Below are 15,668 nucleotides of genomic sequence, written 5' to 3'. Positions count from 1 at the left end.
ACAGAGTTAAAAAAAATATGTGAAAACGCGATTCTGTGTGAAATAATGCTTCGCAATATCTTTCTTTTGAAAAAAAAAACATGATAAAAAATTGCACAGGTCTGTTGATATGTGGGATGAGTATACCTGAATGAACACAATTTTATGCAATTATATATAATTATGTACATTGTACATGCAACTGACCTGTACTTTTCCTTATAATTCATAAAACATAAAACTATCTAATTCCTTTGAAGCCGCCCCCGCCCCCCCCCCCCCCCCTCGGTCTTGATTAATATTTGGAGATGTTAGTGCAGCTAGGCATTTGAATTATATAATCGTTTTAGATTTAAATCTGGAACATGTGGTTATAAATACATTTACATGTTTACAGAATTTCATATTCTATAATGGTAGATTTGTCATTATGATACTGAAATGTTCAATTTACATGTCTGAGAGAGAGAGAGGAAGAGAGAGAGAGAGAGAGAGATTACCTCTTAATCCCGATCCTCCTTTCCATTTACATAGACCAAAAATTAGTTCTATATCAGTGACACCCATTCTTTATTAAATGTTTTTTGATTTCATAGTCAGTCATGGTCACATCCTGTATATTTTTCTGCTTAAAAAGTATTACACGAAGTGCACGTGTGTTGACCTGTCAATCAAAATAACCTGACGCTGTATGCACTGCAAAAAAGTAGCCTGAGTTCGAAATGATCTTGAAGTATGATCTTTAAGTACATCTGATGCAACAAACTTGTGAAAAAATAAAATAAAATAAAATATCGCGGTATAATAAACTTCGATTGTGGGACGTGGAGACCGGTCCTTGGGATGAGATCGTATAAATCGAGGTCCCGTGTCGCAGAAGGTGCTGGCACAAAAAAGATTATTCACTGCTCAATGGTGATAATTGCCAAAGTATAAGTATACTCCGGCGAGCGGTGGCGTCTCCATGTGAGTGAAAACTTCTCGACAGGGACGTAAACAACATATAATAAATCAATCAATTAATCGATTGCTTAATAATTACTGTTATTGAATAATCTTTCTTATAGGTATGCTGTCAAATCTTGATAGCTGATAGTACGGTGTTCGTTCGTCTGTTTGTCTTAGAAATGATTGCAAACAATTTTTTTAAATTGCTAATCATCCTTGCTCTATGATATACGTATATCTCTCATAGGTGCCAAATGCATTATACAAGATTGATCATGAAAATCAAAGTACCATAAGTACTGAAAGGACTTTTTTCCAGTTATTTTTTCTTTCACAGTTAATATGATATGTATGTTTTTGACACAGAAAAAAGCAAATTCTTACAGATTTAGAAGAACGGAAGACTTTTTTGTTGCCATGGCAACAAGAGTCTAGTTATTATTATTATTTTTCTTCCTGGGTACTTTTTTGTCCGTGAGTGATCTCCGAAACTACACATCCGATTGAGGTGAAACCTTTTTAGGGTTAATAGGAATGTTATGTAGATTTGCGGAACGAAGGTCATTTTGCGCGCACGTGCATGCACGTGCGTGCGCGTGCAATGCGTAAAATGACCAATTTACTTGATATAGCTGTAACTTTTATATTTTTTGATGAAATGCTTTGAAACTCAGAATATAAGGATATATTAATAGTGTAAACACCATGACATGGTCAGAATGCGCATGCATGCATGTGCGCGCATGCGCATTGATTGAAATAACCAATACAATTGATATAGACTTTACTTGTACATTTTTTGATGAATTGCTTTGAAACTCAGAATAAAAATATATATATTAGAAGTGTAGACAAGAAGACTTGATCAGCGCACACATGCATGCACGTGCGTGCGCGTGCAATGAGTAAAATGACAAATATACATGATATAGCCATAACTTTCATATCTTTTGATGAAATGCTTTGATACTCAGGATATCAGGATATATTAATAGTGTAGACAAGATGACATGGTCAGAATGCACATTCATGCACGTGTGCGCATGCGCAATGATTATAATAACCTATACAAATGATATAGACTTAACTTGTATATTTTTTGATGAATTGCTTTGAAACTCAGAATATAAATATATATTAGAAGTATAGACAAAATGACATGATCAGCGCGCACATGCATGCATTTGCATGCACGTGCGTGCGCGTGCAATGAGTAAAATGACCATTATACTTGATATAGCCAGAACTTTTACATTTTTTGATGTAATGCTTTGATACTCAGAATATATAGACATATTATAAATGTAGACAAGATGACATTGTCAACATGCACATGCATGCACGTGCGCGCGCATGCAATGCTAAAATGACCAATATACTTGATATAGCTGTAACTTTTATACTTTTTGTTGAAATGCTTTGACACTCAAAATATGTAGACATATTAATAGTGTTGACAAGATGACATGGTCTTCATGGACATGCATGCACGTGCGCGCGCTTGCAATCCGTTAAATGACAGATATACTTAATATAGCCGATTTTTTTTTAATCTTTTGATGAATTTGAATATAAAGATGTATTAAAAGTGTAGACAAGTTGACATGGTCATTTTGTACATGCATGTCCGTGCGCGCGCGTGTAATGCGTAAAAAAACCCAATATACTTGATTGCCTTATTTAATGAAGCTTACAGGGAATAAGAGACCAAAAGGAAGTTGGGGAGCGTTTGGGGAACATCTGTAACGGTCCCCGTTACAATTAATACTAGTTGTATAAGACATTCAGTGTAATATAATAAACATTGGATGTAGTTGAGTGTAACATTGAAAATTTTCACCCCTCGAAAACCATTGTCAACCTCGGCTGCGCCTCGTTTGACAATGGTTTTGCAATGTTACACTCAACTACATGCAATATTTATATACTGATATATATTTTTACAATTTGTTATAATTCTCTTACATTCATCTTTTCCAACGACAACAGTAACTGTAAATCCTGTTTCGTAAGAATTGCCAGTCCCATCGGAATCTAGTTGCAAAAAGAGGCTGTTTCCGGTTGTTGTTTGTGGTGGTTTACTGGAACCACAACTTGAGGATGAGGAACAACACACAGAGCCGCCAATGGCGCTAGCACTTGAAGATGTCCCTGAATTATTGAAATGATTGGCAATTTGAGAGAAAATATCAAGACAGATTAAATACATGGATATAAGAATATTTTCTTTTATTTTATTTGAATGTACTAATGTAATTTACTCTTATTTCAGAGTTTAACTATGGAGTAATTAATATTCGATAAGTACATGTATAGCATAAAAAAATACTCTCTCTGGACTATTTGCACCATCAAGTCGTCAGTAAATGCATTCGTTCCTAATATATAGGGTTGCCGAAGCAGTTTGTTTGCATTATAGCACGTTCTAAGCTTCGACACAAAATTAATTTCAAATTGTTAGTTAAAGGGGGAGGAAATAAGCACCTCCTTCAAATTTACCTGGTCTGTGAACCCCTGTCAATCATCTGAAATTAAGCCTGGGATTGGATACTTGGATTTGATTGACATTTAGTTTTCTGCCATTGTGTATATCTTGTGTACCTTGTCTGGAGATCGTACCGACCATCGAATTTACATTCAGGTTTTTGATGCTTACCGCAAATGATAACGTGATAAAGAAGCAATGAAAACATTTTTTTATTTAATTCATAAGAATATACCATAAATATAATAATTCTGTCATATAATTAAAAAAATGATAAGAAAAAATATGCTTATATATTAAAATTTATAAAGGGGGGGGGGGTCATTTCACGATTACAATCGATAACTATAATTTGTCAAAACATAGTTTAATTGATACATTTAGTCTACCTTAACAACGTTTACCGACCCGCGTTTGAAGTATCATGTAAGTAAATAAAATCATTTTTTAAAAACAAGTATGACAACATTGCAATATTGTTCAAGCGAAATTTTATATAAGACAATTGTGCTAGTAGACGTGTCGCTTTTCTTCGAGACAGGGTGACGAAGTTACGGTATAATAATCAGTTTTAGAAGAGAAATTATTCGGATTATAACGTCTTGCTTTCATATAATATTTGAAATTATAAATCCCGAAGGGGAAAAAAGTTTACGATGCAGGCGATTCCATTCCCGTTTCACCGGGTAATAGCTAGTCGTCGGGAAATCACCCCTAGTCCGAAGCCCTGGCCATTTTTATACAGATCATGCGTCCTGGAAAAATCACGTAGGAATTATCTTCAAAAATATTTATTTAGTTTATTATATTTCTACAAAATGTAGCCTCCAAACAGCGTTTCTAAGTTTTATTTTTACTGAGAGACTTATTTATGACCCACTTTCTGTTTTCGTTTTGCATGCACGACGTGCAATTTGAATTACTTCCCTTAGTGTCGCCAGCATACAACGGCAGATTGTGGCCCTATATTCGTTATAACATTTAATATTAATTAACAAACACACAGTATAATTAAAATCGTCAAATTATTTAAAAAAAAAAAAAATTTTCAAAAGAAAGAATTTAAGTAAGATTCTGTTCGCAACTAAGATATTTCGCATGCCTTATTTAGTAAATTTGACGGTCAACATTTCGATTGACCCACACAACAAAAAACAATGACATTGTTTTACCATGTCGTAGGAAAACGTGTACATGTAATACAGGTAACATCCTGTGTATATAGGTAGGTATACACAAGCCAGCGTCGTTCCCTCGGGGCTTCTCACCCGCTTCGATTAAGCTCCACCCCACACCAAACTTACCTGAGGAAAACCGACCGGTTGAAAACCTCGGCCTTTAAAGAAATAAATCATAATGCTTTTTGTTTCCATGTACGCAAAACGTATTTATCATCATTTTGTTTATTGAATTTTAAGTAATAATTCTAGAAATTGTTTAATCTTCACTTGTTCCTGATAGTAAAAATTATAAACGTGGTGATTTCTTCATAGTTAAACAACCAGGATTGTAGTGAATAAATTATAAACGTGATGACTTCTTCATAGTTAAACAACCAGGATTGTATACGTAGTGAATAAATTATAAACGTGATGACTTCTTCATAGTTAAACAACCAGGATTGTAGTGAATAAATTATAAACGTGATGACTTCTTCATAATTAAACAACCAGGATTGTAGTGAATAAATTATAAACGTGATGACTTCTTCATAATTAAACAACCAGGATTGTAGTGAATAAATTATAAACGTGATGACTTCTTCATAGTTAAACAACCAGGATTGTAGTGAATAAATTATAAACGTGATGACTTCTTCATAGTTGTAGTAAATAAATTATGCACTTGATGACTTCTTCATAGTTAAACAACCAGGATTGTAGTGAATAAATTATGCACTTGATGACTTTTTCTTAGTTAAACAACCAGGATTGTAGTGAATAAATTGTAAACATGATGGTTTCTTCATAGTTAAACAACCGGGATTGTTTTGTTATTGGTATAAAAAACAGAATTCAATAATAAACCAGTCATTGCTTGTACCTTGTTACATGTATAGCTCTTCAGTAAAAAATTCGCCCAAGGACATTTCTTAGTTCTTGTTATATATTATTTATGAACGAATTCACCGTGTAAACAACGGTTTTATGGGGGTATAATACTTCTTACATTAAATTTTGTGATAATCATTGATTTAATACAAGTACCTTCATGTAATTAACTCCTATATATAGGTAATAGGATAATTTAACTATTTGCTCTGTAGATTAAAAATAAACGCCATCTGGAATACTCGCCCAAGGCGAATAGCTACTATTCTCATTTGGCCCGGTGTCGCATAATTTTGGTTCCGAGTTATTTCCGTTCTGGCCGGAAAGCAAAACACCAAAATAATAAAGGTTCCGGCCCGCGCACATGTAAGTTTGGATCCGGCCATAATATTCGTTCTGGGCAAAAACCTATTAATACCATATACCGATAACGCGGGGGAATCGCTACAAAGTATGGGGGAGACGTTTTCAACGTATAGGGGTGTATATATATATATAATTATGCTAACCGCTTCGGGGACAAGAGGAATGTGGGTCGCATCTTCTTTAGTATTTGTAACATGTATTTTAATTACAAAAAAAAAATATCGCACGGGAGACTGTTATAGTTAAGTTTTATCTAGGTCTTTGATCCGGCTACCATGTACGTCTAGAGAATGCATGTATAATACTGTGTACATACATAATTCTACTTGTACTTAACACCTTTTTTTTTTAATCAGATTGCAAAAATAAATCAATTTGAATTAATTTGTAATGATATTAATACCGAAGTTAATATATTTAATCACTAAATATTTTTCTGAAATTATAATCGAAAACAAGACAGGGGCATAGCTTCCATTGTGGCAATGAGGCATCTGCCTCGCTAAATTTTTCACCACCACCATTCCCTCCCATTATAATCAATACAATGTAGAAAATATTTTTTTTAATTTAAAACTAATGGCAATTTATTTAAATCTATAATAATAATCATCGCCTGTTCGGTCTGTTCACTAAACCAGACAGTTTCAAATATCCTCAATAGATATGCTGACTCCAAACATCACCAAATATCAGGCAATTAAAGTTTTTAAAAAAAGGTGAAATAAAATGTCTATTCACCTTATGTGTTAGAAGTTTCACAATACACATGTATGTAGCATCATATGCACGCTGAAGTCTTCGATAATGAAAACGGAAAATTGACGAAGTTTCTGTGCAAGACAAGTATTCTAAAACCCCTTAATCTATTTTCCGTCGGTGGGCTCCGCCCCCTGACCCCCCCCCCCCTTCAACCTAAGGCGGTCCCGGACCCCTGCCGCTGTTCTTTTGCCTCACTAGAATTTAAAGTCAAGCTACGCCCCTACAAGACCCTAATCCCTCCCTAAAGATCCTAATCCCTCCCTAAAGACCATAATCCCTCTCTAAAGATCCTAATCCTTCCCAAAAGACCATAATCCCTCTCTAAAGACCCTAATCCCTCCCTAAAGACCCTAATCCATCCCTAAAGACCCTGATCCCTCCTTAAAGACCCTAATCCCTCCCTAAAGACCCTAATCCCTCCTTAAAAACCCTAATCCATCCTTAAAGACCCTAATCCCTCCCTAAAGGCCCCCCTAATCCCTCCTTAAGACCCTAATCCCTCCCTAAAGACCATAATCCCTCCTTAAAGACCCTATTCTCTCCCTAAAGACCCTAATCCCTTCCTAGCCTTATCCCTCCCTAAAGACCCTAATCCCTCCGTAAAGGCTCTATCCCTCCCTAAAGACCCTAATCCCTAAAGACCCTAGTACCTAAAGACCCTAATCCCTCCCTAAAGACCCTAATCCCTCCCCAAAGACCCTTAACGCTCCCTAAAGACCCTAATCCCTCCTTAAAAACCCTAATCCATCCTTAAAGACCCTAATCCCTCCCTAAAGACCCTAATACCTAAAGACCCTAATCCCTCCCTAAAGACGCTAATCCATCCCTAAAGACCCTAATCCCTCCCATTTCGCTGTCCTTTTTCTGGTGACAATGAGAGGAACTGTAGTCTGTTAAAAATCTGAGCAAAAAGTTTTGGACGTAATTAGCATAAAAGTATATAAAAGGAAAAGATATGAAATAGTTAGAACACTAACAAAGCTACAATACTTATTCTGTACACCAACCTTCGCTTTTTTGGGGGGTGGGGGTGGGGTTTGTTTTTTTTTTACATTATTTATTAACAGTGTGGTTGTAGTACTTAAAATAAAATTAATTCTTAATATTCAATTAAAGATCGCAATTCAATTGCTTAAAGACATATAGTGACATATTTTTTAAAACACAGCAAAATTAGAATTATACTGTTTAAAACATATTTGACAGAATCAGTATTTTGATTCAATGTGTTTGATTTGATACATTGAATCGAAGGCCGGAACCAATATTACAGCAAAACCCGGAACTCAAATTTTGATTTTAAGGTTTCGACCGGAACGCGAAATACCCTAAATAATAAGCGTTTCATTTTATGCATGTTCAAAGCGTCAACAAAACTATTTTTTGTTGGTTACATGTAATTAAAAATGCAATGAACTTGGAATGAAATTAATTCATATCGATTTTTTCCTCAACATAATAATTATTCATTTTTCATATGTTTTGTATTATATTGTATCAAGATGTTGTTGTTTTATCCGTATAGTTGTCGCTATTGATGATGGATAGATGACTAACTTTGTAATTTGCTCGTAACTTAAAGTCACCTTCTCAGCTCCAAGATTAGAACTGTCGTCCTCAAATCCAATTAACAGCTGTATACTGTTTTTTGATAATTGTTTTAAATAAAGTCAAAAGAAAATTTGGACCGAAGAAATGTTTGATATTTTCTGCTCTATCACATGTATTATGTGTAGAATACCTTTCTTTGTGTGAATCAGTAAGTATTAGACAGGGTAATAGCGACTTCTTTGAATGGTATCGCTCGTTGAAGAGCAGAGGCACAAAGTTCGAATCGAAAGTACATGTAACATGGGTCTAAGCATTTTACTTCATATTAGTAGAAAATATGTCTAACCGTCATAAAACATTAATCTGTCTCCACAATCCACATTAACACTGGTGACTTCATATGTTATCCTCGAACTAGCATCAGTGGCTTGAATTAACCATTGACATGTCGTTGTGCTGCAAAAGAATTAAATATTATACTTTCAAGTAAATAAGTTGAATCTGATTCGTCGAGAAACAATTGTTAAAAAACACCACTGCCCGCTGAATGATAAAGCCACGTCCTCCAGGCCAGCGTAGCAATGTTCAGTCAACATCGCTTGACGACGGGTGATATTCCAAAAAATAGTAACTGCGCAGAATTTATGCGCACAAGGTTCACTGTTATATGTATAAAACATTCGGTATAATAAATATTTCATGTAGTTGAGTGTAAGATTGACAATTTTCACCACTCGAAAACCATTGTCAACCTCGGCTGCGCCTCGGTTGACAATGGTTTTCTTGGGGTGAAAATTTTTCAATGTAACACTCAACTACATGCAATATTTATATAATACCGGTTATTTTATTAGAGTCATTTAATTTCTTGTAGAACTTTCTGTATGTATTTGATTTTCTGTAGAAAAACACAAATTTAAGACGATTGATATGTCTTGCCAAAGAAAAGATTTATCTTAAGGATAAATAACACAAACAAACTTTTTCCTAAGAAACTGAATTATCTTTATGTATTCAGAAGCCTTTCTCACTAAAGAAAAAATATCTGACTAACTTACAAGATTATGATTGAACAATTCACCAAAATTTGGGAAAAAGTGGGAAAATGTATGTTTATGGTTCAATATTTTTGAAAAAAGTTTCCAATTTATTCTCTTTAATCTTTATGAACAATTTGTAATTATAGCGAGCTCAGCGAGCGGCGCGAAGCGCCGCTCGTCACTGCGAGGTCTAACGACAACGCCTGGGCGGAGAGAAAATTCGAACTACTGCACATTCATTCAATAGAATTTCTTCTGCAGTAATTCTGGACCCACAATGCATCGCTTCTTTTCTCGCTGCTAACTTTGTTCACGCGGTAACAACAACTAAAATTTCACAAAAAATAAACTCACCTTAATTTAATGGATATTGCATGCAGATAGTAGATTAAACGTTCTTTGTTAAAATATTTGCACTTTTTCAACTTTGTTTATGGAAATGCAGCTAACATACGACGTCATTTGACGTCACAGTCTAGACGTTCCAAATGTCTCGTGCGGTTTGAAGAGGGGGATCTTAAAATGAAGTGAACAATGCGCTTGCCCCAACGGTCGCACCGTCAACATATTAAAGTGAGGAAGAACATTCTCCTGGGTCAAATATTTTATTGAAGACAAACAAAATTTTCTTACTGGCTTTCAAATGTAATCAATATTGAAAAAAATGATAAAAATTGATGCAAAAAGTGTATAAACAATCCTAAAATATGTCGATATTTTTTATGAAGTCTTTACAATAGCACTGCTTTAGAAGAAACAAGGAATTGGGTACCTTTTCCACACTAATTAAAGCAAGAAAAAATAATTTACACAGAAAAAAGAAATTTATTGAACAAGGTCAAGAAACAGTTGTCCCCTCTAAAGTCTGCATGCTGTCCGAAAATATATGATTATTTTCGTCAAAATTGATTATTGTGATACCTTGCTGCTTCTTTTTTCCTTCAAACGCCTTTCTTACACGCTTATATTTGGATTTGATAGTAAATTTCCCAAACTTCGTTCTGCACATGTTTACATTAACTACACTTTCCGGCTTTATAAAATAGGAACCAATGTATACACAAAACCACTGCAAATTCCGGAAAAAATGTTAGTGTAACTCTTTTATGCGGAAGATATGAAAATTTGTTTGTGGTATGCATCGTTAAAATTAAAAAAGTACTTAATATTGTATCTAGACCTGGAAAAAGATTATATTATATAAAACAAGAATTAAATTACAATTTCCCATATACTTATTGCCCCTTACATTTTTGATAATTATATCAATCTAGGCTTAACATTTTTAAATGATTAGTCATAGAAACATATATCTTCAACACTATTCTTGACTTCTGATTTTCAAAGATTATTTTTTTTTATAAAATGAAAGTCAAGTACACATATTTTTAAAAATTCATTTTGTCAAAATTTGAGCCATTTTATTACATATATTCATTTTCATCTAAATAAAGCATTTGTATTAAAAAAAAATGCAGTGTTAATTCCGGAATATTAACACTTCGTAAATTTAAGCTTAAAGACTTGAGGGAAAAAACAACAAGAAATTGATCCCTTGTTTGTGTTTAGAGGTCCGTGTTTGATCTACACACTTTGACTTTGTTTTGTTTAAATGAACTTTTGAGTGTGATCACTGTTTGTTATCTTCACATTTCATCAAGAGGCTTTTCCACATTAAAGTGGAGAGAGAGAGAGAGAGAGAGAGAGAGAGAGAGAGAGAGAGGTACCCGTGGGCCACAACGCTCACCTGAGTCAATGGTCCTGCTGTTCTTTGTCAGCAGATTTTTGATAAATTATATATTCCTGTGTAAACTTTGATCCCTGTTGTGACCCCACCTTGCTCTAAGGTGTCATGATTTTTTATAGATGTAGCCCCATCCTCCCCCATAAGGTCATGATTTGAACAAACTTGAATCTACACTACCTCAAGATACTTCCATATCAATATGACTAAACATAGCTTTGCTGTTCTTGAGAAAAATTATATTTTTCAAGATTTTTTCCCTATATATCCGTGTGTTATCAAATATCAAAGTTTCAAACAAATTGGATTTGAGGAACAATTTGGCCCATCTGTTCTGTTCTGCTTTAAATACAGAGTAAGGTAGGTTATTACTTCACACTAACCTTGGATACAGGCCGGTTGCAGGATATTTGTAGGTTTTATACGGATCGGTTGAAGGATTCAAATTTATGGTCGTCACGGATGATGTACATGTTAATGTGTCTGGAAAATAAAACAAAACAAAAATGTAAAAAAAAAAAAAAAAAGAAAAGAAAAAAAAAGGATCTAATGAAATTAAGTTCAATTGAAAATAAAATTCAAGTTGTTTATACTGTAAAAGAAACATAATAATTGGATCAATATATTATACATTTATTTTTCAGGGTTTCGTTTTAAAACTCCCTTCACACTGGACAAAGACCGCGCTACGACTCTAAAATCTAGTAGAATCGTAATAAAAGGTCAACAATGTCACAAAATCGTGCCGAAGGGTTCGGGAACGTATTTAGAACCAGTGCGATCGTTATTGTTCGTGAAAGATTGTAGAGCGTGGAAGAACGTGATAGATCGTGCATGTAAATCGTGATGGAACGTGAACCATCGATCATCGTGGAAGATCGTGTAGAGTGTTGAAGAACTAAGACAATTTAGAACATTCACAAAATTTTCATGGCGAAGTCGACGTATTTTATGATCGAAGAATATCGTTTTTAAGTCTTGGAAGGATCGTTGTGGGAGCGGTTGCTTCGTAGCAAAATCATAGAGAAAGGAAAGCGTGGTTTCATCGTGACTACACTGGTCTCACGATGAGACTACGATCCTTTCACACTTGCACGGGGACATGTGCGCCCAGTCTACTTCATTACTACATCCATGCTACGTGCGCTACTTTTCTTCTTCGCTCTTAATCGGAATGAGTACTGCAGTAGGCCCTCAAAACGAGGCTTCTACGACCAATCACGCCTTCAACGTGACTGTAAATACTACAGTCAGTATAGTCGTCCTAACACTTCATTTTTTTTGAAAAAAAGACAAATTTAGATAAAAAAAATTTTGGGAAAGCATCTCTCTCTCTCTCTCTCTCTCTCTATCTCTCTCAACCTTGACTTTTTTGAACTTTTTTGAAAATCGATTCGGAAGCAGGATATCTTCTGAACATTCTAATTTCTACAGCTACTTTTTGTGTTGTTTTAATTTGTCACCTTCAGCTGTAATATTACATGAATTCCTTATTGACTGAACGGCAGACATTATACAAGAACATATGCTGAGTCTAATTTTCTAGGAATCTTCCCTCCTAATTCTACTTTCAAGAGTCCAAGCAAAACTTACCAGAATGTGAAAAATGAATCATTGACATAAATATTAGGGCTAGTAGAACTGCTCCACGTCGATCCGCCATATGGGATTCACCCTCTGGAGGACTTTGTATTAATTATTATGTCACTCTAAATAAAAAAATAAAAGAAATTGGGAGGAGTTTCATAATGGTTAAAAACAAACAAAACATTAAGTGGAATATTCATCAATGCTTATTATATAATCATAGATACAGTTATAAATACACTTATATACTTATGTACATACGTCAGTTATATTCAGATTGTAAAAATTGTTAATGATCTCAAATATACATGTATTGCTTTCGGTTGACATGCTTTGTGTGTAATAATATCATTGCTACGTCTTAATTAAAGACTGTAACCAAACGTCTGATGGTCTTCATGTCTAAGCTAAAACATTTCATTGCTGTGGATGAATGTTTTAGCCCTCGCGCTGAAAGAAGACATTTCTCAAGTTCCAAAAGTTCATGAAAAGTTACGTTTTTCAAAAATTATATTGTCAATTTCATCTTTTACACATTTGCTTCTTTCATTTTATTGAATAACTTATTGATAAATAATTTATTTTTCACGTATGTTTTAAGGTATGTGAAAAAAAAGAGTTTCAGACATAATTCAAACTCTTTCTAAAGCTCGCAGTATGGCGTAAGACTGAACGCCTTGACCACTACTGAAAACATAATTTAAGAAAAATACAACTTTTCCGTGAACTTTTAAAATTGAGAAAAATATTGTCCCAGAGCGGGGGATTGTCCTCGCCTTGTACGCCCTCTTTCTTTAGTAAGGTAAAGAGGATAAAATCACTTGATTTTTCACCCTAGTGCCAGCTCTTCAATTTACTTACAAAACGCCAGTGAAAAAATAGTAGACTTAATGTACATGTAAAAAAAAAAATAAAAAAAGCTGTACCGTTGTTGTTAAGATTTTAATTTATTTTCCTTTTAAATATCAATTTGATTTCATTTTTATGAATCGCACATTTGTAGACTGTCTACCATCATTTTATATCACTTTATACAACTTCCAAAAAAGAATTAATTACTACGTGTCAAAATTTCTCTGCGAGAGCGTAAACAGCTAATCTGAAGAATTTCATTGTATACATGTATACGGAAATAATAATGAGTGTTTCTTTCCGAATCCACTTTCATTAGTCTTATGAAAATAGGGCGATACCAGCATTTTAAAGGCGTGTTCAAAACTAAACTATCTGTATCAGACCGAATTTTATTCATATTACAGAAAAAAAATTATGAAGCCGAAGAAAGAAGTATTCCATGCATTTACTTCACAATTAATTATATATAGTTTGTCCTGCATGGTTGTTACACATGGTGAGAAAATGTGCACCTTGAACTTTGAAACTAAGCTTGGTATCACAGTGATCTAAAAGATGGATTCATTCCTCGACAAATATTATACGTATACTTTACTATAACTGAAAATGTTTGTAAAAGACATTAAAAATCCAAAGCAGGACAAAACTAAAGGAATCTCCAGAATCTAATTGATTTTTTATTGTATGACTGTAGTACTATGAGAGAGAGAGAAAAGACAATTAATTTTTTTTAATGCTGTCTTTTATCTCTCTCTCTCTAAGATCAAGAAGCAAATATAGCATATATATAGAGAGAGAGAATATTCAATGCTTTATAGCTGGACATGGTAGATCTATTTAACGGGGCTGGGGGAGGGGGGTCCCTTTGTTTTTGTATTTAGGTTGGGGGGGGGGATATTCACAAACTACATGCTTAAAACTCCCTATCTGACGAATGAAATAAATTTCATACCCAAGTATAACACATGGGATTTTCTGTTTTAAAGCAAATTTTCTTCAGTTTTCCTTTAAATTACAGTTTAAAATCTAAACATTTCTTAACGCTAAAGCATCAAAACTGCACAGATGTAGCTAAGTCATGTGCTTCTATAATTATTATGAATTCAACCTCTGAAACGATAACATCAAGTTTCCTTGGAGTCCTTCAAAACTATTCAAAGATCAAACTGATGTTTTAAACAACGAATAATAGATTTTTCAATTGTAAATTGCACATGTTTTGGATAATACAAATGAGTATATTTTGATACACAAACACTAACCAGTTTGTACTGTACACAATGCAAATCCCGATCTCAACAATTTTAAGATTCCTACGAGATCTTTAGAGTTGTACTGGCAGATTAATTAGGCCCCCCCCCTTTTGTGTCCAAAATATACATAAGATTTAATAAATCATTTTTTTGGGTGTGGCTGTGGGCCCCTACCCCGACCCCAAACTGGTCTCCCCCCCCCCCCTTATCAGGATTCCTGGATCCGCCACTGAGTTGGATTGCTTAAAGCGTATATATTTTACAAGACTCGAGTCTTTCTCAAAAAGAGAACTTTAGTTACGCAAGTGAGTTAAGGCTAGATATAGGCGTTTCTATGCAAATCAGCTAATAAAAACGCATAAGAGGTTTATTTATTATTCAGAGAAAGTTTTGATTTATTTTCTTATGCATACTTAGTACCCACGATATGTTACAGCCAGTACACATTATGACGTCATATTATGACGTCACTGATCTTGCCTACTGGAGGTAATAAAACACATCAACAAAACAGCTTCGGCGCAAGGGATTACCCTATTTATTTTTACATAAAAATTGTGTAATGCTAAGAATATTATTCTAAAGATTGATAAAACTGCTGCACAAATCCCAGGCATTTTCTCATTTGATCGGAATTTGAGGAAACTTATACCGAACATTACATTTTTACCCTTATTCAACATAAAACTTTACTAATAGAAAATATACGACTGAGTTGTTGATATTTGTGCAGCAATACCAGCAAAATTTAGAATATTTTGATTCTAAATATACCTTGTTTCAGTTAAATAAAATAGAGCATGCCCTTGCGCCGAAGCATTTTTGTTGATCTCCTTTATATTCTTGTGTAGTAGAGGACAATGACGTCATAATATGACGTCATTATGTGTACTGGCTATCTCATGTCGTGGGTATCAAGTATGTATTAGACAATAAGTTTTAACTTTCTCTGTATAATAGATATAGTCCTTAGGCATTTTAATTAGATTATTTGCATAGAAATGCCTATATTTAGCCTTAACTCACCTGCGTACAAGAGATTTGTAA

General features: G+C 34.2%; 1 protein-coding gene across 2 annotated transcripts in view; it reads right to left on the bottom strand.

Moving 5' to 3' along the window:
* Nucleotides 1–15,668, bottom strand: part of LOC133202243 (cubilin-like) — a 59,897-nt gene that overhangs the window by 43,312 nt on the left and 917 nt on the right. For both annotated transcript variants that reach the window (XM_061338041.1, XM_061338042.1), the window contains exons 2-5: nucleotides 12,520–12,635; nucleotides 11,310–11,409; nucleotides 8,489–8,598; nucleotides 2,893–3,078 (exon numbers count right to left, since the gene is read on the bottom strand). In XM_061338041.1, coding sequence (XP_061194025.1) covers nucleotides 2,893–3,078; nucleotides 8,489–8,598; nucleotides 11,310–11,409; nucleotides 12,520–12,589 — 466 coding nt within the window. In that variant the 5' untranslated portion in view covers nucleotides 12,590–12,635. The remainder of the gene's footprint in view (nucleotides 1–2,892; nucleotides 3,079–8,488; nucleotides 8,599–11,309; nucleotides 11,410–12,519; nucleotides 12,636–15,668) is intronic.

Source organism: Saccostrea echinata, unplaced genomic scaffold (genome assembly GCF_033153115.1).
Source record: "Saccostrea echinata isolate AGI-Se365-2 ecotype Australia unplaced genomic scaffold, CSIRO_AGI_Sech_v1 ptg000046l, whole genome shotgun sequence".
Taxonomy (NCBI): domain Eukaryota; kingdom Metazoa; phylum Mollusca; class Bivalvia; order Ostreida; family Ostreidae; genus Saccostrea; species Saccostrea echinata.
Note: the sequence above shows the minus strand (reverse complement) of the source record. Positions and strands in the feature narration are given on the sequence as shown.